Here is a 22717-nt window from a genome sequence, read left to right on the forward strand (position 1 = left end):
GGGGCCTGGCGGTCACCTGAGTCCCCTGGAAGCCGCTGTCTCGAGTCCCCTGGAAGCCGCTGTCCATTCTGCCATTCGCCCTGCGAGCAGGAGCTGGATAGCTGCTCCGAGCGCCCCTGCTCCCCCGGCCACATGTGTCCACTCTTCCTGCGCGTGGCCGGCTTCCCACCCAGGCAGGCCTTTTTTTTTTTTTTTTTTTTTAATATTTTACTTATTTTTTTACAGAGAGGAAGAGAGAGGAATAGAGAGCTAGAAACATTGATGAGAGAGAATCATCCATCAGCTGCCTCCTGCACGCCCCCCACTGGGGATGTGCCCGCAACCAGTGTACATGCCCTTGACCAGAATCGAACCCGGGACCCTTCAGTCCGCAGGCCAAGACGCTCTATCCACTGAGCCACACCGGTTTCGGCATGGCGTGCGGTCTTGAAGGTCCTCTTCCTGGGGGCTCACTATGGACCGTGGGAGGGCTGACCACGCCCTGGGCCCTCAGGGCTCCTCTGCTCTTCGCGGTAACGTTTCTGCAGTAGGTTCAGCTGGGAAGGCCCGGGGTTGCCCCTGGGGGTGGCTTCCTTTTTGTGGCTGAGCAGCTGTGTCCACGGTGTTTGGAGGCACCACCCCGTCCGCCCTGAGCGAGCTCCGGGTGCTGTGTGACCAGCCAGCAGCCTTTGTTGCTTGGAAATAACGAGCCCTAGGGAATAATTTGCAGGCGGAAGAGTTGACGGTGAAATGGACGCCCGATTGCAATGTAACGTTGAAATGCATCAACCATGAAATGGGCCCTGGCCGGTTTGGCTCAGTGCACGCAGCATCCGCCCGTGGACTGGAGCGTCCCGGGTTCGATTCCCGTCAAGGACACGTCGTACTTCGGTTGCAGGCTTGATCCCCGGCTTTGGTCGGGGGCACGTGTGGGAAGCAACCATCGGCGTGTGTCTCTCACGTCGACGTTTCTCTCTGTGTCTCCCCCTCCCTTCCACTCGCTCTAAAACCAACGGGAAAAAATACCTTTGGGTGAGGACGAACCACCACCATGACCAAAAATGAGAGGGATAGTTGGCTTGATGGATGTGAACAAGTCATAGAATTGGGGCGGTGGGCGGACATGGGGAGGGCGTTCCTGTTACGACTCTTTCGGCTTTTCTGCATGCTTGGAATTGTTCAGAATGTTGAAACTGAAGAGCCACAAGCTGTGACCTCTAGAGTTCCTCGCAGACGAACTCCCCCAGGAGCCAGTGTCCTTGGCCGGCACCGTCGCGCGCTTTTCTCAGGGGGCCGGCTGCAGCCGGAGGGCCCCTGGCTCGGGGTGTCCTCTGTGGGCCTGTTGCGTTGGTGCGAGTGCATCTCGGAAGGCGGTACCGTTCGTTCGTCATCCTGGGGTGACGGGAACTGTGAGACACAGGGCTTTCGGCGCTGAAGGCAGAGGCGGGGGATTGGCAGTCCGGGAACAGCCTGGCAGGTCGGAACCAGAGTTGGAGTCCCCGCTGACCGAGCACGAGAGCCGGCCGTCTGCTGGACGCATAGATGTGTGTGCACATAGGATTAATTTCCCAACATCTTAACGTCACCCCATCTACTCAAATGTGTCCAAACTTTTTTTGAGACTACACTTTTTCTTCTTACCTGCCCTTACAAGAATTATCTTTTATTTTATTATTTTTTCTTAAATATATGTTTTTTCTTTTTCTTTTGTTTTTTAAATATATTTTATTGATTTTTTTTACAGAGAGGAAGGGAGAGGGATAGAGAGTTAGAAACATCGATGAGAGAGGAACATGGATCAGCTGCCTCCTGCACACCCCCCACTGGGGATGTGCCCGCAATCAAAGTATGTGCCCTTGACCGGAATTGAACCTGGGACCCTTCAGTCCGCAGGCCGACGCTCTATTCACTGAGCCAGACTGGTTTCGGCAAGAATTATTTCTTAAATACAGACACTGCCAAGAAGTAAAAGCAGTCATTGACAACCTGAAGAAACACCGCTTTACATTTTGGTATATTGTAAGAAAAAAAAGTGTGCGTGTGCGTGTGCGTGTGCGTATGCGTGTGTATGTGTGTGTGTGTGCCCGTGCTCGTGCGTGCGTCCTGCATTCTGTATGTAATGGCGATGCTCTTTGCTTGCTCTGGGGGGGCGTCCTTTGAAAGGGGGGATCCAGGGCTCCTTTCTGGGGACCAGCCCAGCGCCTGGCTGTGGTGGTGCAGCTTCGGGCTGGTCCAGATGGACGGCGTCGGCCCTGGGACCTGGGAAGTCTCGGAGAGCTCCCTTCGTGCTAAAGCAGCTCCCAGCGGAGGGCAGCGACGTTGGCACCGTCCTTTTTCTAGTGCGCCTGTTCCCCGAGCACCCGCCAGTGAGCGGCCCTGCGCCAAGCTCTCGTGTCCCTCACAGTGACCCTGGCAGGGCCCCCTCCCCGTTGTATGGGGGATGGTGGGCTGTGGCGGTACAGCCCCAGGCCGGGGGTTCCGTAGGCTTGCCGTAGTCTGTAATCGTTGGTAGTCGAGGCAGGTGACTCTTCAGACCCCTGGGTTGCCAGGCAGCCTTCACTGCTGCTCCTGCAAATGTGCAAAGCAGGTGGGCGGACCTCTTTCCAACCAAGAGCTGATGCTCAGAGACCTTAGCTCCAGCCACATGGGAGTGAGTGGGTGGGACGTCCTAGGCCGGAGCGGCCCTGTGACTGCTGGTTCCCCGTGTCACTTCGCTCGGAGCCAGAGAGCCGAAGGGAGGGAGAGGCCCGAAGGACGTGGAGGGACTTGGGTGGGCACAGGGCGCCAGGCAGGGGAGCCCAGGAGCCAGGCTGAGAGCCGAGACCCAGCACAGGGGGTGGGGGCGGGCGGGGGAGGTGCGGGGCCAGAGGAGAGCCCCTGCTTCGCAGTCAGGCAGACCTGGCCGCGGGGCGGACACTCTGTAAGAAGTGAGGAGAGGAGATCCCGGTCCGTGGTCCTCCCTGAGAAGGAAAGGAAAGCATGCAGCTGAGATGCTGCCGTCCGCGCGGGCTCAGCACTTGTTGATGACAGTGCGGGGTTTGGGACTCTGTGCCAGAGACGGAGGGAGCCTCTGGGCACCTTGGGGAGTAGCTGACAGCCTGGACGCGTGGCAGAGCAGAGGGCAGTGGAGGGCAGCCTGGCAGCCGGCTGTTCGCTGTGGTGGGAGCACTGACCTTTGAAAGGCTGGTGGTGCAGGGAGAGAGGAAGGAGAGGGAGGGAGAGAGGGAGAGGGAGAGGGAGGGGAAGGGGAGAGTTTGCAAAGGAGCGGCCCATGGACCCGTGGGGTGGGTGACAGTGCTGCTGATGGGGAGGAGCATCCAGCTTTGCTCTTTCCTGGCTCAGTTGGCACCGTTTCCCTCTGACTCACCGGTGTGTTCTCGCCCTTGCAGGTTCCTGCGTGAAATGCAGCAAAGGGGTGTTTGGGGCCGGCCAGGCCTGCCAGGCCATGGGGAACCTGTACCACGACGCCTGCTTCACCTGTGCAGCCTGCAGTGAGTGTGTGCGGGCGGGGCGGGGAGGCCAGGGGGGGTGGGGACCCAGAAAGGGAGGGGAGGGCAGAGGCTCCGCCCTGATGACGCTGCTGGCCGGGTCCCCTCTCGGTCCCACCAGAAGGATGGTGCCTGCTCCGCAGGGTTTTGTACCACCCCCACGGGCCCCGTCCAGGTGAGGTGACCGGTCCCAGGGCGCCAGGCCTCGCCGGGGACGGACGTGGGCGATGTGCTGAGTGGCTTCTCGGACCCTCATGCTCCAGCCCCCACTGTGCCTGCCCGTAAAACGCCTGCCTGAGGTGTCCCGTGTGTGCGTGGATCGGGACCCGCTTTGTAGGGAGGACTGTGGACGGCTCTGCATTGGACCGAGGTCTCCTCGTGTCCCGATGGGAATGCCGTGGTCGGACGGTCACCGGACGAGCGGGGCCTTGCCTTGCCTCGGAGCAGGTCACACGCTGCAGGCGTCTGGGTCCTGCTGGCCACCCCCGTGCCTCCCGCCGCACAGAACTAACTGTGTGAGCGTGTCCGGGCCCCGGGCGGAGCGGCTGAAGGCGCGGGGACGGGCTCCGGCGGAAAGAGGGTGGCTTGCATTCCTGCTTGCACACACTCCTGCGTGGAGACACCCAGCCGCCGCTCCGAGGGGAGGGGGCTGTCGGAGACCCTCCCGCAGCCTCTCAGACGCCGGGAGGAAGGGCCTTTGTTCGGTGCCTGCCCGCCGCCCGCCGCCCGCCGCCCCTCGCCCTGGCCCCGGGGGGGCCCCGTGTGCGTCTGCGAGCCTCAGTGGGGGGCGGGGCGGGGCGGCCGGGGTCCACCCCCCTCGTCCGGGAAGAGGAGGGGGGAGCAGCCCAGAGATGGGGAGAAAGGTGCTCACGATTGGAGACCCCGCACAGAGCCGGCACCGAGCCCGGGCTCCCGGATCCAGCTCGGCCTTGCACACCCTGGTTTTCCCTGTGGGGTGCGTGCGTGTCTTCCTGTTCCCCTTTCATTTATGAAAACAATCTAGCTTCACACACCACGGAGACGTGTTTCTGTAGGTACACACACACACACACACACACGCATGCACACATACGCGTGCGTTCGCGCACACTGGCTTCCTGGATCGTGTTGCTAATGTGCTAACAAAATGCTGGGTCTTGTCACGCTCACACATGCTTCCAGGAGAAGCCGAGGCCCCACTGACCCAACGGGCAAAGATACAGTGAGCTGCTTTTATAATATTTATTATTATTATTATTATTATTATATATATTTTAAAAAATATATTTTATTGATATTTTTTACAGAGAGGAAGAGATAGGAATAGAGAGCTAGAAACATCGATGAGCGAGAATCTTCCATCAGCTGCCTCCTGCACACCCCCTACCGGGGATGTGCCCTCAACCAAGGTCCATGCCCTTGCCCGGAATCGAACCTGGGACCCCCTCAGTCCGCAGGCCAACGAGTGAGCTGCTTTTAGTTTGTGACTTTCACAGACAGGGAAGCGGAGGACGTGCCAGGCGGGTCAGCTGCCCGGGTCCTCGCCCCGCACACCCGGAAGGACCCAGAGGGGCCGGTCCCCGGGGCAGCCCCGTACCCTCAGGAGATGGGAGCTGTGCGGTCTGGGTAATGGGTCCCCGGGGAGCGGGGAGATCCGGGGGGTCCCCTCTGGGCCTTTTCCCGTGTGGAGGGGCCGGTCCCCGGGGCAGCCCCGCACCCTCGGGAGATGGGAGCTGTGCGGTCTGGGTAATGGGCCCCCGGGGAGCGGGGAGGTGCTCTGACAGCCTCCCACCCCCTGGGGGAGCGGGGAGGTCCCGGGGGTCCCCCCTGGGCCTTTTCCCGTGTGGAGGGGGCGGGTCCTTGGGGCGCCCTGGCTCCCCACCGCTCACAGGCAGCAACAACATTCAGCGCAGTGTCGGTTGTGATCACAGCGTGGCAGCCGCAAAGGTCTCAGAAGCCGAAGCCTGCGATGTTACCGAAGCGGGGGCTTTCCGCTGAGGCGTTCCCTTCTAGGCTTTGTCCGAATGTACACAGATTTGCCCACGGGTCTCTGGAATGTTCAGAATGGTGGTCACAGCATCCGAAGTGTCCTGTCCCTTTGGACTTACTATTTTGTCGTGAGTTCCTTCATGTCCCTGCAGTCTTTTTTTTTTTTTTTTTTTTAGTATATTTTATTGACTTTTTCACAGAGAGGAAGGGAGAGGGATGGAGAGTTAGAAACACTGATGAGAGAGAATCATCAATCAGCTGCCTCTTGCACACCCCCTACTGGGGATGTGCCTGCAACCAGAATACATGCCCTTGACTGGAATCGAACCGCAGGCCGACACTCTATCCACTGAGCCAAACCGGTTCCGGCAAGCCCCTGCAGTCTTCGTAGGCGTCATTGTCACCGTTGCCTAGTAACCGGGAGCCGTTCCCCTCACTTCTGGCCGGTGGGTCGGGGGTCCTCACCCACAGCCCCCGCCCGCTGTCCTGCACGCGTCCCGGCCCCCCTCGCCGAAGCGTGTCCTTGGTCTCCGCTCCCAGAAGGGCCATGCGTGGGCGCTTGTGCAGGTTTTTAAAGTCCCCTTCCTCCTCGCCTGGCTCCTCCAGCAGCCGGTGTGTTTGGTTGCCATGGAGACGGGTGCCCAAGGTTTCCCTCCTCCTCCTCCTCCTCCTCCTCCCTCGCCCCCTCCCCGCAGGCCCTGCCCACCCAGGTGGCCGAGTCCCCAGCTGGATCCCTTGGGCTGACGGCACGCCGTTGGCACCGGGAGCCGAGCCGAAGGGAGGGTCTGTGCCAGGGCGGGCACGGCCTTGGCTGGCGGCCACAAACCCCGTGTCCGGACACCCTGGGTCAAGTGGCCCGTCTGAGCGGCCGCTGGCGCCCGCCGGTGGCCTCGGGGGAGGAGAAGGAAGGACGGTGGGTGTGCTGGGGTCAAGTGGAGCCCTGGCTGGCACCCTGCAGGGCCGACGGAGGGGCGAAGGGGGCGGGGCCCCGCGCCCTCCCTGCCAGGCGGCCTCGGGTCTGAGGCGTGAGGCTTCGTTCGCTTTGTGAAGACTTAACCGAGCGTGTTCCCAGCCGGGTCCGGGGGAGGCCTGCTGGCCGTGCGGGGGCTCCGGCGTTGGCAGGTGACGGACTAGATGAGAGATTCTGGGTGCTTTCCTCCCCGGGGCTCACGGATCAGGGGGTGCCCGGGGCCTGGGGGTGAGGATGAGGGGGGCAGGCGGCCCACACGGACAGGAACTGTGCCCAGTGCCGGCCTGCGCGCTCAGAGGAAGGCCACCGAGGGCCGGTGGGTACGCCTGCGGCAGTGCTGGGATGTGCGAGTCAAGGCCAGAATTGGTGGCTTTCCGTGTGGGTGACCCAGGGCTCATGTCCCCGGGGTGGGGGGCACTGTGACCTGCCAACTACACCTTGGTGGGGGGGAAACAACAACAAAATTAAGAATAAAAATCAGCCAAAACCGGTTTGGCTCAGTGGTAGAGCGTTGGTCTAAGGACTGAAAGGTCCCAGGTTCGATTCCGGTCAAGGGCATGTACCTTGGTTGCAGTCACATAGGGGGTGTGCAAGAGGCAGCTGGTCGATGTTTCTCTCTCATCGACGTTTCTAGCTATCTCTCTCCCTTCGTCTCTGTAAAATATCAATAAAATATTTTTTTTTTTTAAAAAGAATAAAATTCATTGCCCATCCCACCTTCCAAAACCCGAACATCCACACCGGCAAAGGACCATGCATGGGCTGTACAGTGAAATCTCACGCAGTTAGACCCAGTCCGGGGACAGGCTGTCCGAGTCAGTGGGACACGGAGCGGGTGCCATTGTATTCCTCCAGGTCCATGGCACAGCGAGACGCGGGCCGGGTGTGGGAGCAGGGGTCCTGGGACTCAGCCCTGGCTGGTGGCACGCTGCCCAGGAAGCCGTACAGTCCGGGGGGAGGGCAGGCTCTGCTCACAGTCCCCCCCTGGAAACCCTGCGGACCTTGATTGCTGACTGAACATGCTCACCGTCCGAAATGGTGACGCCTGAGTCAGGGAAGTCGCCCTCAGCCCGTGGAAGGCCAGCTTCCTGACAACAGTCAGCACCGTCCCTATGACTACAGCCATGTCACTTGACTTCAAGCAAAATGAGGGCTGACAAGTCGGTGTCGGCGTTACGTTCCTAAGGCATCTCATCAGTGTTACAATGAAAGGACGTCATCTGCCGAAACCGGTTTGCCTCAGTGGATAGAGGGACTGAAGGGTCCCAGGTTCGATTCCGGTCAAGGGCATGTACCTTGGTTGCGGGCATATCCCCAGTAGGAGGTGTGCAAGAGGCAGCTGGTCGATGACTCTCTCTCATCGATGTTTCTCTCTATCTCCCTTCCTCTCTGTACAAAATCAATCAGGGGCGTGGAGCGTTCGGTTTGCCTGCGGTTGGCTATGTGATGCTTAAGTACGGTGGCCGGCACTCAAGCCTGGGACGTGTGGACCCGCAGCCCTAGCCGTCAGCCATCCTAACGTTGCCTTTGCTTCGAGAGAATGTGTGCTGGAGGCGGGGGCCGGCTCTGAGCGTGGGGTCCCGGATCCCCCTGGTGGAGGGGAAAGAGGACGCCATGGCGGGCTGCACCCAGAGTAGGGACATGGATCCCGGGGGCTCGGCGCGGAGGTCTCTCCCTTCGGAAGGCCTTTGACCCCTGGGTTTCGGAGCCGTTGAGTCATCCCAGGATGTCTCATCACAGTCGGTATTTCTGCACGGGCCCAAGGAGGCAGCTGGGTCTGAGGAGGAAGCCGGAGATCAGGAATGTGAGAGAGGAAGAGTGGGCAGATCCCAAAGGAAATCAGTGGGCGAGGGAGAAACCAGGAAACGACCAAAATAGACAGCTGGGCCCGGGGCGGTGCGGGGCGGGAGAGAGCAGAGGGAGGACTTTCCCTTGGCGAGAGGCTCCTGTCCGTCCCAGCAAACCCGGTCCGCTGGGCGCCCTGGCGTGGGGGCCAGGCGTGGGGTCTTAGGCCAGACTTTGTTGATTCAGCCTGAGGCCATGAAGTCCCTGACGTGGAAGTGTAAGGCCTGAAAGACCCCCGGTCCAAAGGATGAGCGGCGACCCCAAATCAAACGCAGAGCCCGAGTCTTGATGCAAAGAGCAGGAGGTTTATTCCAAGCGCTGCGCAGGGACCCACAAGCAGCAGTCCAGAAAAAGACTGCCGCTTGAGAGCCCCGAACAGAGGTTAGTTACAAGCTTTTATAGGCAGAAACCACACCCAGGTGGCCTGGGGAAATTGGCAAATTGGCCTGGGGAAATGCAAACATAAGGTTGAGATTGCAATCTCTTGGCCGTTTCCCGGGCAGTTAGAAACAGGCCTGACCTTACATTCCCTCCTCTTCTCAGGACTGAGTTTCAACCCTGGAACTCATATTCTGTTTCCCCTTGCCCAGTTACGATACAGGGCCCGAGGGTTAGAAGTAATCAAAGGCCCCATGAGGTGGAGATTAGGGTGGTGAGCCACGGGGAACGATTAAACCAATTTTCAAACCACCCCTGTTGAGCTTCTCTATCTCTTTGCCTCCTGTCTAGTCTCTCTCTCAGTTTGGCCATAGAGTCCTTCACCATGCCTGAATGATCTATAAAAACAACACTCCTCTTTCAAAGCTGCACACAGGCCACCGTCCTTACTACCTCAGACAGCGAGGTCAGGGATAGTGATGGATTGTTCAATGGCTCGTATTGCCACTCTGAGCCCTTCTATACTGTGGGGTTTGGATTAAAGCTGCTGTCCCAGTCCCCACCCCGGCGGTTACCCCTAGCCCCAGCAAGACAGCTAGGGTTATTGACAAAAGAAAACCTCAGCCCCTCCACACCGCCGGGCCTCACTCCTTGTTCTCCCATAAAAGGGGAACTGATTGGGCGGGGCATCATCAAGACCCGCCGCGAGTAGGAGTCAGTGGCAGCCACCATCCCCAAAGAGTGTCTATAAGCAGTCTCCACAGTCCATCCATCGTCAGGCGGTGGTGCAGGTTTGGCATGAGAGGCATGGATCCAGGAGGCGATGCCGTCTACCTTGATGGCGGTGGGTGTCCCTTCCACCGGGGTTCCAAGTTGGCTGTCCAGTGACGATGAACGTAGACAAAGTCCCCAACCTGGAACTGGTGTGGTCAGCCAAAGGGACCCACACGTCCTTTTGGACCGTCTCCAACGCCTTCAACCTAGCGAGCAGGGATTGAGGGGCGTGAGTTTCTGTCCACGGGTCAGCAGTGAGTGGTGGTGGGGCCCCGAAAAGGATTTCAAAAGGGGTTACTCCCAGGGGCCCGGGCGTATTCCGGGCACGGAATAGGGCAAAGGGAAGGAGGACTGTCCAGTCTGTCACGCCAGTTTCTAAGGATAATTTAGTCATAGCCTCTTTTAACGTTCTATTCATCCTTTCTACCTGTCCTGAACTTTGGGGTCTACATGAACAATGCAATTTTCAATTAATCCCCAGCACCTTGGCAATTCCCTGACTTACCTGGGCGATGAATGCCAGCCCATTATCTGAACCAATTACCTCTGGAACTCCAAACCGGGGAAAGATGTCTTCAATCTTGGCTACTGTGGTTGCCGTTTCGCTAAAGACTACCGGGCCGGCTTGACTTCCTTCCGTAAAGTCAACTTCCCAATAGCTGCCCGGCCTATTTCCCCTTTCCCTTTCGAGGGGTGGGAATTTCATGCCTTGCAGCTAGCGACAGTTCTCTCGGCTAGGGAGGAGAGCTTTCGGATTTTGGACCCAGATGGGTGAGGCGGTGTTGCCATTTCTTCAGGGACGATTATCTTCTCACCTGCCTTATCCTTTCAGACCCCGTACTTATCCTTGACGTATTTGCCAGGCTTTCTGGCCATCTCCCCCTCCTCTTCTGGGGAGTAAGAGAAGGACCTAGGAGGGTCCAAAGAGACTTTTGCTAGCGGCAGGATGTTTAGTCCCAAGGCAGCCTGTTTTGCTTCAACATCTGCCTTCCTGTTCCCTTCCGCCACCTCAGACGTCCCCTTTTGGTGCCCTGGGCAACTTCTTTGGGGGCATGTATGGCCTCTGCTGTCAGTGTAGATGTTGACTCTTCAGCCAACCTGAGGGCTTGTGTTCTGCCTTCTGTGCTGAGGTGCCTTCTGGCAGACTGCTAGACCAGATTACCTCATCCGTGCTGACTACCGCGGTTCCTGCCCTCCTCTTCCTGTCCGAGAGGTAGCTGCTGCCATCTGTGAACCAAGTGAGGGGGGACCCGGGTAGGGGTGTGTCTCTGAGATCCCGCCTGGCCCCCGTTTCTTCAGCCAATATCTTCTGACAGGAATGCAGAATCTCTCTCTTTTCCAAGTCTGCTTCTGGTAGCAGAGAGGCAGGATTCAATGTCACGGGGGCCCCGAATTGGACTCTCCCCTCGTCCAACAAGAGACTTTGGTCACAAGGAAAGAGTGGGTGACCGTCCCAGTCCCAAGATCTACAGTCCGGTTAGTCATCCACGGGTATTGCTCATTACCGGTGGCCCCAATGACCCAAGAAGTTTTCTTAGATATCGGCCCCAAGGGAGCTTTTATTGTGCTCCTGTGTCCACCAGAAATTCTACTGGTTTCCCCTCCACTTGGATGGTTACCCTGGGCTCAGGGAGGGGTTCCGAGCCCCGTCCCCCTCAGTCACTGTCCTCATGAAAGGCCAAAATGGTCTTGGCTTCCTTCTCCTTCCTCTGCCTTCTTGGGCATTCTCTCTTCCAGTGTCCTTTTTCTTTACAGTAGGCACATTGATCTCGGTCGAGTGGGAGGCGATCGCCCAGGTTCTACCCTTACCTCTCCCTTATCACCTACCACTGCTGCCAAGATGCGCGTGAGATTCTTCTCCTGTCTACACCTTCTCTGCCTCCTTAACTAAGTCCTGCAAAGTATAAAGCAGATTGGCCAATAAAGGCCATAGCCACCGAAGCTCGCTGCCCCTCGGTCGCAGGGTACCACCTGAATGCTTCCATTAGTCGCTCAAGAAAGACCGAGGGAGGCTCCGTGGGTCCCTGAAGGACATCCCTTACCTTAGCCAAATTGGTGGGCCGACGCGCGGCTCCTCTGAGGCCGGCCACTAGAATCTGGAGATAGACTGTCAGTCGCTCCCTACCTTCTCATCACATGTACAACTTTTATAAAAACTTTCACTATTTTACATTAGCTCTTAAACCTTCTTCCTATGTCCTTCAAAAATCTATAACCATTATTTTAGAATATTTAGGAAAGGCAGAGGGAAGAGAGAGCAGGTCTAGCACTCTGTTCCCAATAGCCGCTTGAATTTTAAACTGCCACATTCTTCCTACAGATAAAGATCTCAGATTCTGATAAGACTGAAAAGGGGCACAGGAGAATTTTAACTGTGCCTTTAAATCCCCTAATAGAACACGGTGAAAAGTGTCCAAGCAGTTACGGGGGGTTAAACCACGTTTTCACATTGTTTTAACACAATTCTAAATAAATTATAAACCTTTGTGATGAAGTCTACTTAAGCCTATAAAGTAGATACACATGACTGAAATCAAAAATGATTCCCAAAGTTTAAACAACCGAATGTACAAAATACAAGATGCAGGTACAAGCCCAAATTGACAACAATGGCATATGAAAAAAGCAAAACAAAACAAATCAAATACAAAAGTTTCATGTTACATTAAACATTACTTCAGAAAACCCGACTTAGAATAATTTCTTAAGTGTAAGCATTACATACTTTTTCATCTGACAAATGAGAATCATTACTGCTTATTCTAAACACATATAATACAGTTTAGCCTGCCATATTCTAGGCATCTAGTTACTGCAATTAACTTTTCCTAATTCAATTTATACTTTGAACTTTTAAAGCTGGCAAGTTCAAACAAAGCACTGAATAATCTCTTTGTAGGAGAACTAATAGTCTTTCGCTCTCCGGCCTCCCCTAGACCCCTCCACACCAGAGGCAGTTTACTAGGATTTAAGACAATGTCAGAAAATCATAGGTCCATCACAATTCATACTTAAGTAGCTATATGACTCTGCTTAGCTGATATCAATGACAAGGAAGATTAACCATTGTGGGCTGCTGGAGCAGCATTCAAATGCAAATGAACACATTCTTTACCTAAAGACTCCTGGCCATTCAGGGCCATTCACCACCATTCACATAAACTTGTTACCATTACCATCTAGTTTCCGCCTCATGGCGGGGGAATTTCAAGAGCTGCTTACAATGACTTGGGAAACCAGTTTTTAATTTATCTGCTGCCTCCAGCTACTCAACTCCTGGAGGTGAATGGAGGCAGGGAGCAAACGGGTCCCAGATGACGAAGGCGGTGCTGCCACCAGAGCACTCAGCTTTAAACAAATTAAAGGTTTCTTTCTTTCTCTCTGCTCGCCTGTGGCCGGGCGAGTAAGATGGACCTGGGAGGTCTCTTTCCCAATTTTCCTTTGTCAAGGAGACAACCACACTCCTTCAATCATTTGGGGTTATCAAAAAGAACATCAATCCAGATATCAGTGTATGGAATTTGGTCCGGATGCCCAGGGCTCCTATAGACTATCCGCCGGACTCCCGTGTAGGGCCTCATGTCTAGGGTCCCTGTTGAAGGCCAATCAACCCCAAATGTCGGCCACTCCAATTCACAGTCTCCAGAGAGTGAAGGCATCTACCGAAACACCATAGCCTTCACCTCGTTTTTTGAAGTCCGGAAAATTTTTAACCATGCATTCAAGGGGACTTAGGTGACTCTCCTTTGAGTTTCCTTGCCCCATTTTTCTCTTTCTTCCCAATTTGTTAGGCAACAAATAATTCCAAAACAAATCCAAAAGAGTAAAAACAAAAACACTGCACTTTTACCAATTCCCACACACTCGATTGCGGCCGCACTCTCTCAACACTCACAAAACACTCACTCAGACCAGAACCAGGGAATCTCCAGACTCCAAACCCAGACAGAGCCAAGGAGTCTCCACTTGAATCGCTTCCACAAACACACGATTGGGGCAGACGGTCGCGGCTGCCTCACTGTCTCAGTAACCAAACCTATCCGATCTTCGCCGGGACTCGAACCCGACACCTGATTGCCGGGACTCGAACCCGACACCTGATTGCCGGGACTCGAACCCGACACCTGATTGCTGGGACTCGAACCCGACACCTGATTGCCGGGACTCGAACCCGACACCTGATTGCCGGGACTCGAACCCGACACCTGATTGCCGGGACTCGAACCCGACACCTGATAGGAGACCGCCAGGCGCCCCTGGCTCTCCTGCACCCTTGGGGCGTCCCCCAGGGTTGCAGCCTGTGGCCCTCCGACACGTCTACCGACCACTGTTCGGCCACTCTCACGAGTTGCCGAACGGCTGCGAACTCAGAACCAGATCAGATTACAGAAGTGCGCACACAGAACCAGATCAGATAACAGAACACAAGACAAAGACAGACAACTTCGGGGTACCCCTTCTTACCTCCAAGATCGGTTCTGGGCTTGAGGGGGGGGCCGCTCGGTCCCGGACGAGCCCCCAGAATGTAAGGCCTGAAAGACCCCCGGTCCAAAGGATGAGCGGCGACCCCAAATCAAACGCAGAGCCCGAGTCTTGATGCAAAGAGCAGGAGGTTTATTCCAAGCGCTGCGCAGGGACCCACAAGCAGCAGTCCAGAAAAAGACTGCCGCTTGAGAGCCCCGAACAGAGGTTAGTTACAAGCTTTTATAGGCAGAAACCACACCCAGGTGGCCTGGGGAAATTGGCAAATTGGCCTGGGGAAATGCAAACATAAGGTTGAGATTGCAATCTCTTGGCCGTTTCCCGGGCAGTTAGAAACAGGCCTGACCTTACAGAAGAACACCAGCTTCTTCGTGCTGGGGGGCATCCATGGAGCCGGCGTTACTGACCTGCATGGTGCAGGCAACTCCAGTGTGGCCACACCCATGTTCCAAGCACCCGGGTGGTTCTGGGTGGGAATTCGCTTTCCTTTCCTTCAGGAGTCCCAGAGCAAGGCTGAGATCTGGTTGTGCCCAGGTGTCCCCTGTCCCCCCCGGGCCCCAGTGGAGGATGGAGAGAGGGTGCCACATGCCAGGGGACACGGCACCCTCATGAGCATGAAGGTGCTGGAGTTCGGGAGGAGACCTCCTCTGGAGGTCTGAACTTCATTCAGGTGTTGTAGACGCCACCTGGGTGTCCCTGGCTCTCCCGTTTTGCTAAGAGCACCTCTTCTTTCTGAAATCCTGCCTCTAAAAAAAATCTTCAATTTCGCCGAAACTGGTTTGGCTCAGTGGATAGAGCATCGGCTTGCGGACTGAAAGGCCCCAGGTTCGATTCCGGTCAAGGCCATGTACCTTGGTTGCGGGCACATCCCCCAGTGGGGGGGGGGGGTGCAGGAGACAGCTACGATGATTCTCTCGCATCGATGTTTCTAACTCTATCCCTCTCTTTTCCTCTCTGTAAAAAAAAATCAATAAAATATATATTTTTAAAAATCTTCAATTTCTTCAAGTGGACACATAAAATTAACCACCCTAGGTCTAACCCTAGGATGGTTAATGTTATGCCTCTCCACCCGCCCCTCTCTGCCTTCGTTTGGCCTCCTGATCTTCGGCTGCTTTTCTGAACTGTAGACACACCTGGTCCCCTATGGCCGCCAGAGGCCACGTGTGGCTGTTGAGCCCTTGCGATGTGGCTGTTGCGACTGAGAGGTTGGCATTTTATTATATCTCACTTTAATTAAAGTTTAAATTTAGCCGCATGTGGCTAATGGCTGCCGCCGTGGACAGTGCCACTAACTGCTAACCCAGAGGCTGCTGCCTCCTGAGAAAGGGTCCTGGTCCCGGCTGGGCTGTGGGGCCCCCTAGTGGCGGGCGGCTGCTCTCGCTGGTGTGTCGATGCTGGATCCTGCCCTTGCATGGAGCGCCCGGGGCCAGGGGCCGCGATGCCAGGAATCTCCTGGTTCGTCGGTGCCTGTGTCAAGGGCCAGATCTGGAGCAATTCCTGCCCCTCTGCCCCCCCCCCCCCCCCCCCCCCCGCTTCTCAAGACCAGGCTGCTTGTTGCTTTCTGCCCGACGCCCCTTCCCCTCTGCGTGCCTGTGGTCCCAACAAGTGACACCACACGGGTGCCCTCGCAAAAGACGGTCGCGGAATTGTCAGGGTCGTTGAGATACTGCGTAGGTCAGGTGCCCAGTCAATAGAAAATGCTTCGTGGCGAAACCGGTTTGGCTCAGTGGATAGGGCGTCGGCCTGCGGACTGAAAGGTCCCAGGTTCGAATCGGGTCAAGGGCATGTACGTTGGTTGTGGGCACATCCCCGGTGGGGGGGGGGGTTGCAGAAGGCAGCTGATAGATGATTCTCTCTCATCGATGTTTCTCTCTATCCCTCTCCTTCCCTCTCTGAAAAAAAATCAATAAAATATATTTAAAAAAAGAAGTTTGGGGAGGTATAGGAAAGTGGACAGAAGCAAACAAAGCATGAACATGCCTCAGCCCCCGCCCTGCCCCCTGGGATGCAGGCACCATTGTGTCCACCCACGGGCACCCTCCTCTGGGCAGACTTTTCCAGTCTTTTTTCTTTGAATTTCTTCCTGACAGGTTTGAAATACACAATCTTTAGGTCTTTTATTTTTTTATTTTTCATATTATTACATAATGGTGTTTTTTAAGTTACAAATACAGAAAATTCTAGAAAATCTTAATGACATTATGAAACAAAAAGTAAAATTTCTCATTTCATCTACCTGTGGACCTGATACTAAACAAAAAAGTTTTAAACATTGAAATGTATGAAGTGGTAACTGCAACTTCCCTTCATTACAGCCTCCCAGTGCTATGTAATAGTAGATAAGTTTTTTTTATTTTATTTATAAAATTGAAAGTGGAATTTCTCTGTAACACTAGCTACCAGTAGTAACCGCTAGTAGTTTTAGTGTGCAATCTTCCAGGTTTTTCTTTTACATATTAGTGGTGTGTGTGTGTGTGTGTGCAAGTTACTGAACTGGAGTTGTACTATAAATACAGCTGTCAGCTTGCCTTTTTCACTTCCTAATGTTATTGCATATTTTTCTATAGTATAAGCATTTTCCAGTGTCACTAAAACACTTAAACTGAATGGTATTTTAAATGGCTACATCATGTTTTCACATTTAGATGCACCCTGTTTTATGTAGTCCTTTTCTAAGGCTATCAGTTTAGATTGAAGTAAATATTTATTCACACGTCAGATTCTTTCCCTAAGCTAAGTCCCAGACTGCCCCACTGAATCAAAGATAAACGTTTTAAAGTTTCCTTTCCAAAGAGAGTTTATCGTTTTACACTCTCATGAGTGGCTTGCAGAAATATGTCGTAGCTGCAGTCACAAACGACTGGGATCACTGAAAAAAAAAAAAGTCTTTGTTAATATAAGAGAAAAAGCTCTTGTATAATTTGCGTTTCTTAGAATATGAGAGGGTTCAGTGCTCCGGCGTGCTTAATGATCTTCCTGGATGGTTTTTGCAGCAGAGGTAATCCGCCCTCTATTAAAACAAAAAACCCTGCAGTTCCCAGCTCAGGCTCCTGGTCTCAGACTCGTTAGGACTCCCTGGGCGGACTCCTGGGCTCAGAGCTGGGTGTCTGCCCACTCTAGCGTGGCCTGTGCGGGTTTCAGGCGGCCTCCCGCTCCCTCTAGTGGCCTCACCGGCAGCTGCAGCCTCACCTCATTTCCCATCACCCCGGTGGGAAATCCTAGAATGAAGAAAACCAGTTAAACTTAACCTCCAAGGCTGCCGGGGGATTCTGGTAGTGAACTCTGAAACTACTGAGTTGTAAGCACTTGTCTTGTTACCCTAGCTTAGCAGAGCCAGGAAATACTTGCGAAGGTTCTAGGACCTTCTAGAAGTGAGGGTAATTCACTGTGAGGGTTAGCATTTGGTCTACACCTGAAGTGTAGGAAAGCACGTGCAATTTTGCAACCATAGGTGTGTGCGTTTGTATGTCCATGTATATGCACACACACTCATACTTTTATAACCCCTCCCCCCGCTTTTAAAGAATTTTAAGTATGTCGCTGGGTCCTTAAAATCTCTTTTTAAAAACAATCCTTTCTTATGGCTGCCTAATAGAATAAACCCTGCCGTTTATCTTATAGGACTAGGATGCCGCTCATTTCTCGCAGACGTTATAATGATGGCGGGATGAAGAGCCTTTAAACAATTGAACTCTGATTATTGTCTTGCAGTAGAATTTTTGGGTCAAAATCATCTGAACTTTCTAAATTCTATGAATATTTAATTCCAAAATTTCTCTCAGAACCCTGCTCCAAGAAGGGGACAAGGGGACGATATACGTAACACTTTCAACAATAAAGATTTAACTTAAGCCTAAACCGGTGTGGCTCAGTGGATGGAGCATCAGCCTGCGGACTGTCGGGTCCCAAGTTTGATTGCGGTCAAGGGCATGTACCTTGATTGCGGGCACATCCCTGGCAGGGGGTGTGCAGGAGGCAGCTGACCCATGATTCTCTCTCATCAATGTTTCTAACTATCCCTCTCCCTTTCTCTCTGTTAAAAAAAAAAAAAAAAAAAAAATCAATAAAATATATATTTTTTTAAAAAAGATTTAACTTAAAAACAATCAGACACCCTCGTGGTGTGGGGAGTGTCTGCCTGCCAGTGTCATCACTCGCGCTGTTCTCGCTGCCCGCTGCCCGACGGGCGCAGCACCGGCTGTTATTTTAATTTGAATTTTTTTTTCCTTAGGCCGGAAGCTGAGAGGAAAAGCCTTTTATTTCGTCAACGGCAAAGTGTTTTGTGAGGAGGACTTCCTGGTGAGTTTGACCCCCAAGCCTCCCTCCCCACAGCCCTGACCAGAGTCGGGGGGGGGGGGGGGCGGGCAGCATACGGGAGGCCCGGCCAGGAGAGGAGGGTGGCCGCACGGCTCCCGAACGGGGTCCCGGCCGTCCTTCTGGAGATGCGTGGGGCGCCCGGTGCCCGAGGCCAACGCCCAGCCACCCAGCTTTGTGCTCTGCAGGGACTCGAGGGTCACTGGGCCTGTCCTCTTGTTGTTGTGCCCACTTCTGCCCACTCCACCCCTTATCCCCCAAAAGCCTCCGCGCTGGGATGCAGGCCTTCCTCACGTCTCACTCTGCCTGCTCCCCACGGATCGGCCGCCCCCCACGCATGGACGGCCCCTGCCTGTGCAGCCCTGTCACCTCGGAGGCCCGCTGCTGACACCCCACCACCCACAGGACCGCCCCGGGCTGCCCCCCGGGCCCCCCACTCCGGTTGCCAGAAGCAGAAACACCCCCTCGCCGTGGGTCCTCCTGTCCCTCCTCCTTCCCGCCCGTCCCCATGCAGCCACTCACGGAGCCTGGTGCCACCAGGCACCCCCCGGGCCTGCTTAGCCGGCAGTGGCTGGACCTGCTGCCCTCCTCCACACTATCCGCCTGTGCACCTGGCCTTCGGGCGCGCCCCCGGGTTCAAGCCCGTGCAGAAAAGCTCTCCGCGTCAGCCTGACTCACTCTGCACCTGCCACGCTCTGCCCGCCCGCCTGCCCACCTCCCTTGCTGCCTTCGCTGGTGCCGCCGTCTCCTCTGCCTGCGATGTCTTCGCCCTTTCTCTGCCCCGGGAACTCCCGCAGCCTTCCTGTCCCTCCTGCCCCCACGCGGGCCTGCCTCCTCCGTGCAGCCCCCGCCCTGGCAGGCCGGCAGCACGCCGCATCGTGTCCGTGTGTAAGCCTCTCCCTCCGGACCGCGGAGACGGCAGCCCCGCCGGAGGGCTGAGCGAGCTCCTCCACCTGCAGGCCCAAGACCCGAGCTCAGTGCTGGGCACAGAGTGCGGCCGGGAGGGAGCACCGAGGGAGCCGGACTGAGCCTGCGCCTCAGGGATGAGGGAGGACTGAGACCCAGCGGGGCCGGCCAGCTGCTTGGTGTGGGTGGATTCGTGTGACTCACGTTTGCCGGGCACGGACACACAGCCCCGGGCTGGCTGCAGCCCAGAGGAGACTCATTCCAGCGGGGCCTCGGGAGTCCTTTTCTCCTTCCGGCCCCGCCTCTGCCGCCCGCGGTGTGGTGTCAGGCTCGGTGGGCACTAAGCGGTGGCCTGACGTGCGGGTCCCGTGTTTGGCCGGAGCCTGGGCAGACCGTTCCCGGAGCCTCCGTGGCTCTTGGTGGCGCTCTTGGCCCTCCCTGGGCAAAGGCATTGGTGTTGGCGGGATGCGAGGCTCTGATTGGCCGGGGCCCCGTCTGTGCCCCGCCTGGGCACACAGGATGGGGTCGGCCCCACGGGAATGGTGGGGTCCCGAGTGACAATGCCACACGGTTGTTACCCCTGGAACGGGAGAAGGTGCCAGACGGCAGAAACCACACCTGGTGCAGAGTTGTAGAGAGTTCCCCTCTTCCTTCCCCACCTTCCTTTCCAGGACATGCCCCCCATGAGATAATATTTGCAATATCTAAGCTCCACTCTCTCCCAGGGAGTATTAGCCCGTATGTTTTCTGAAGAGAGTTCCTCGTTTAAGACTCGTGCTGTGTGTGTGTGTGTGTGTGTGTGTGTGTGTGTAATAATACTTATCAAGTTTCTTTGAAGCTAACTGTCAAAAGCATTGGCTTTCTTTTTTTTTAATATATTTTATTGATTTTTTTTTACAGAGAGGAAAGGAGAGGGATAGAGAGTTAGAAACATCGATGAGAGAGAATCATCGATCAGCTGCCTCCTGCACACCTCCTACTGGGGATGTGCCCGCAACCCAGGTATATGCCCTTGACCGGAATCGAACCCGGGACCTTTCAGTCCGCAGGCTGATGCTTTATCCACTGAGCCAAACCGGTTTTCGGCAGCATTGGCTTTTTAACCAGAAACTGACTTGACTTTGAATCCTGTCCTTACCCCTTGGAAGCTGTGTGACCTTGAGAAGATCACTTAACCTCTCTGAGCTTCCAGGTTAGCCTGCATGCTTCAGAATTGTTTTAGGATCCACTGACCTGGTGGCCTCACACTTGAACATGCATCAGAATCCTTCGAAGGGCTTGTGAAAACACGGGTTCCGGGCCCCACCCCTGAGCCTCCACGTGGGCTGTATCCTAATCATTTGCATTTTTTTTTTTTTGGAGTTTGTAGGCGATGCCTGAGAGAACTCCCCTTAGAACCGCCCTGGTTGGATTCAGGCCCCTCTGCCCTGCCACGGGTACCCAGGTGGCCTTCCTGGGGCAAGTGGTATTGGTATGGGTCGTGGCTTTTGTGGCAGAAATGATTCCATGAGTCACCTCACAGCTGTGTTGTTCCCGGGGAAATGACAGGTTCCAGAGTGACACATCTCTCTGAGAACGTCCTGGCTACCCTCATGGCTGGCCGGGGAGATGGGGGAGGCTGGGTGCCTCCGCCCTGCCTGGGTTAACTCTCTCTTCTCCTCCCTCGGCAGTACTCCGGCTTCCAGCAGTCAGCTGACCGGTGTTTTCTGTGTGGCCACCTGATCATGGACATGGTGAGTGGGGAGAGGGGGACGCCCGCAGAGAACAGAGGCGTTCGCCAGGGAGAACCGTGTGTCCTAGCTCGGCGTGTGGCTGCGTCTTTATGAACCTGTGGGAAGCAGGTCCCAGGCAGGACGCCGTGTTTGAAGTTGGCTTGCGTTGGCGTGCGCATCCCCAGCCCTCCAGTCCACATGGCGGTGTGTTTCCCATGATCTTCTCTGCTCTGGGCTGTCCGCACGCTGGCCTCCCTCTGGCCTCCTGGGGGCCCGGCGGCATCCTGGCTGACATGCCCGGTGGGACCTGTTTTCACTGCGGGATTCTCAGCTGCCTTGGCGTCGGGCACAGAAAGTCAGATAAACTCTGTGCTTTTCCCCTTTGCTCTGCCCGGCTCAGTCTGTTCCTAAAACTAATTACATTTCTGTTGTTGTTGTTGTGAATCTTCACCTGAGGAGATGTTTTTTCCATCGCTTTTCAGAGAGAGTGGGAGGGAGGAAGGGAGAGAGGGGGGGTGGAGAGGGAGAGAGAGAGGGAGAGGGAGAAGGAGGGAGAAGGAGAGGGAGAATGAGGGAGAGGGAGGGGGGGGGGGGGGAGAGAGAGAGAGAGAGAGACATAGACATTGATGTGAGAAAGACACATCAACTGGTTGCCTCCAACCGGGAACAGAGAGCGAACTTGAGACCCAGGTACGTGCCCTGGACCAGGAATAGAACTGGAGACCCTTTGGTGTGCAGGCCAACACTAACCACTGAGAACACCAGCCGGGGCCTAAGATGAATTTTGAACCAGGGGAACAAGGAGCACCTTTTATCCATTCTGTTCCTGGCTGAGCCCCGGGCTCTCTGAGCCATTCACTGTGTCCTGGGCCGCAGTGTCTCTATCCTTCAGGGGAGCTAGCTTTCCCTTCCTGGCCCCCGTAGAGCAGGGATGGGGAACCTTTTTCCTGCCAGGGGCCATTTGGATATCTATAGCATCACTCATGGGCCAGACAAGATTACCAGCTTAAAGATCGCCTGCTGCGTTGTGTCACACATTTAATCAGCTCGCCCCTCATGCCTTGGCAGGGCCAGACCGAAGGACTTATAGGGCCCCAGGTGGGCGTTCGCAGCCCCGCCTTACAGGGGGAGGCTGTGGGCCTAAGGGATATGGAGGGTCAGGTGCTCACCCATGGAGAGTGGCCCTGTAGGTTTTATTTAATATACTGGAGAAAAGGACCTAGAACTTTGTTTTCGTTGTAGAGTTAAATAAACTCCTTTTTCCTGATCCCTTCATTCCTTTCAGGAGAAGGGAATTGCTAAGAGTTGCCTTTAAAAAAAACAACAACCACCAGCCGAAACCCATTTGGCTCAGTGGATAGGGAGTCGGCCTGCAGACTGAGGGGTCCCCGGTTCGATTCCGGTCAAGGGCATGTACCTTGGTTGCGGGCCCATCCCCACCAGGGGGTGGGCAGGAGGCAGCTGATCGATGTTTCTCTCTCATCGATATTTCTAGCTCTCTATCCCTCTCCCTTCCTCTCTGTAAAAAAAAAAAAATCAATAAAATATATTTAAAATAAATACATAAATAAGCAACAACCATTTTTATTGAGAAGCAACTCATGGAGTAAAGGACACCCTCCCCCGCCCCCCAGTGTGCAGCTGAGTGAACTTTTACACGTGCAGATACTCACAGCAGCTCCCCCAGATCAGGATGTAGGTCATCTCCCACAGTCCGCACCCCAGAAGGTTCCTCCCTGGCCGCCTCCACGTCGAGACCCCCCTCCCGCCGGGGCCCCCTGCTGGCCCCGCCACCTCTGGCCTCGGGTTTGTCTCGCTGGTCCCGGGGCGCCGTGTAAATGGGATCCTACCGTACAGGCTCCTTGGGGTCTGCCTTTTCTCCCGTAGGAAGATGTTTC

The 22717-nt window shown here is 55.3% G+C and overlaps 1 protein-coding gene across 3 annotated transcripts in view; it reads left to right on the forward strand.

The window, feature by feature from the left end:
- LIMD1 (LIM domain containing 1) overlaps nucleotides 1–22717 on the forward strand; it is a 46247-nt gene that overhangs the window by 15110 nt on the left and 8420 nt on the right. For 2 of the 3 annotated variants that reach the window (XM_045579490.1, XM_036432060.2), the window contains exons 2-4: nucleotides 3369–3470; nucleotides 18119–18186; nucleotides 20778–20840. In XM_045579490.1, coding sequence (XP_045435446.1) covers nucleotides 3369–3470; nucleotides 18119–18186; nucleotides 20778–20840 — 233 coding nt within the window. The remainder of the gene's footprint in view (nucleotides 1–3368; nucleotides 3471–18118; nucleotides 18187–20777; nucleotides 20841–22717) is intronic. The other variant, XM_045579491.1, reaches the window with a different exon arrangement.

Source organism: Pipistrellus kuhlii, unplaced genomic scaffold, assembly GCF_014108245.1.
Source record: "Pipistrellus kuhlii isolate mPipKuh1 unplaced genomic scaffold, mPipKuh1.p scaffold_m20_p_11, whole genome shotgun sequence".
NCBI lineage: Eukaryota > Metazoa > Chordata > Mammalia > Chiroptera > Vespertilionidae > Pipistrellus > Pipistrellus kuhlii.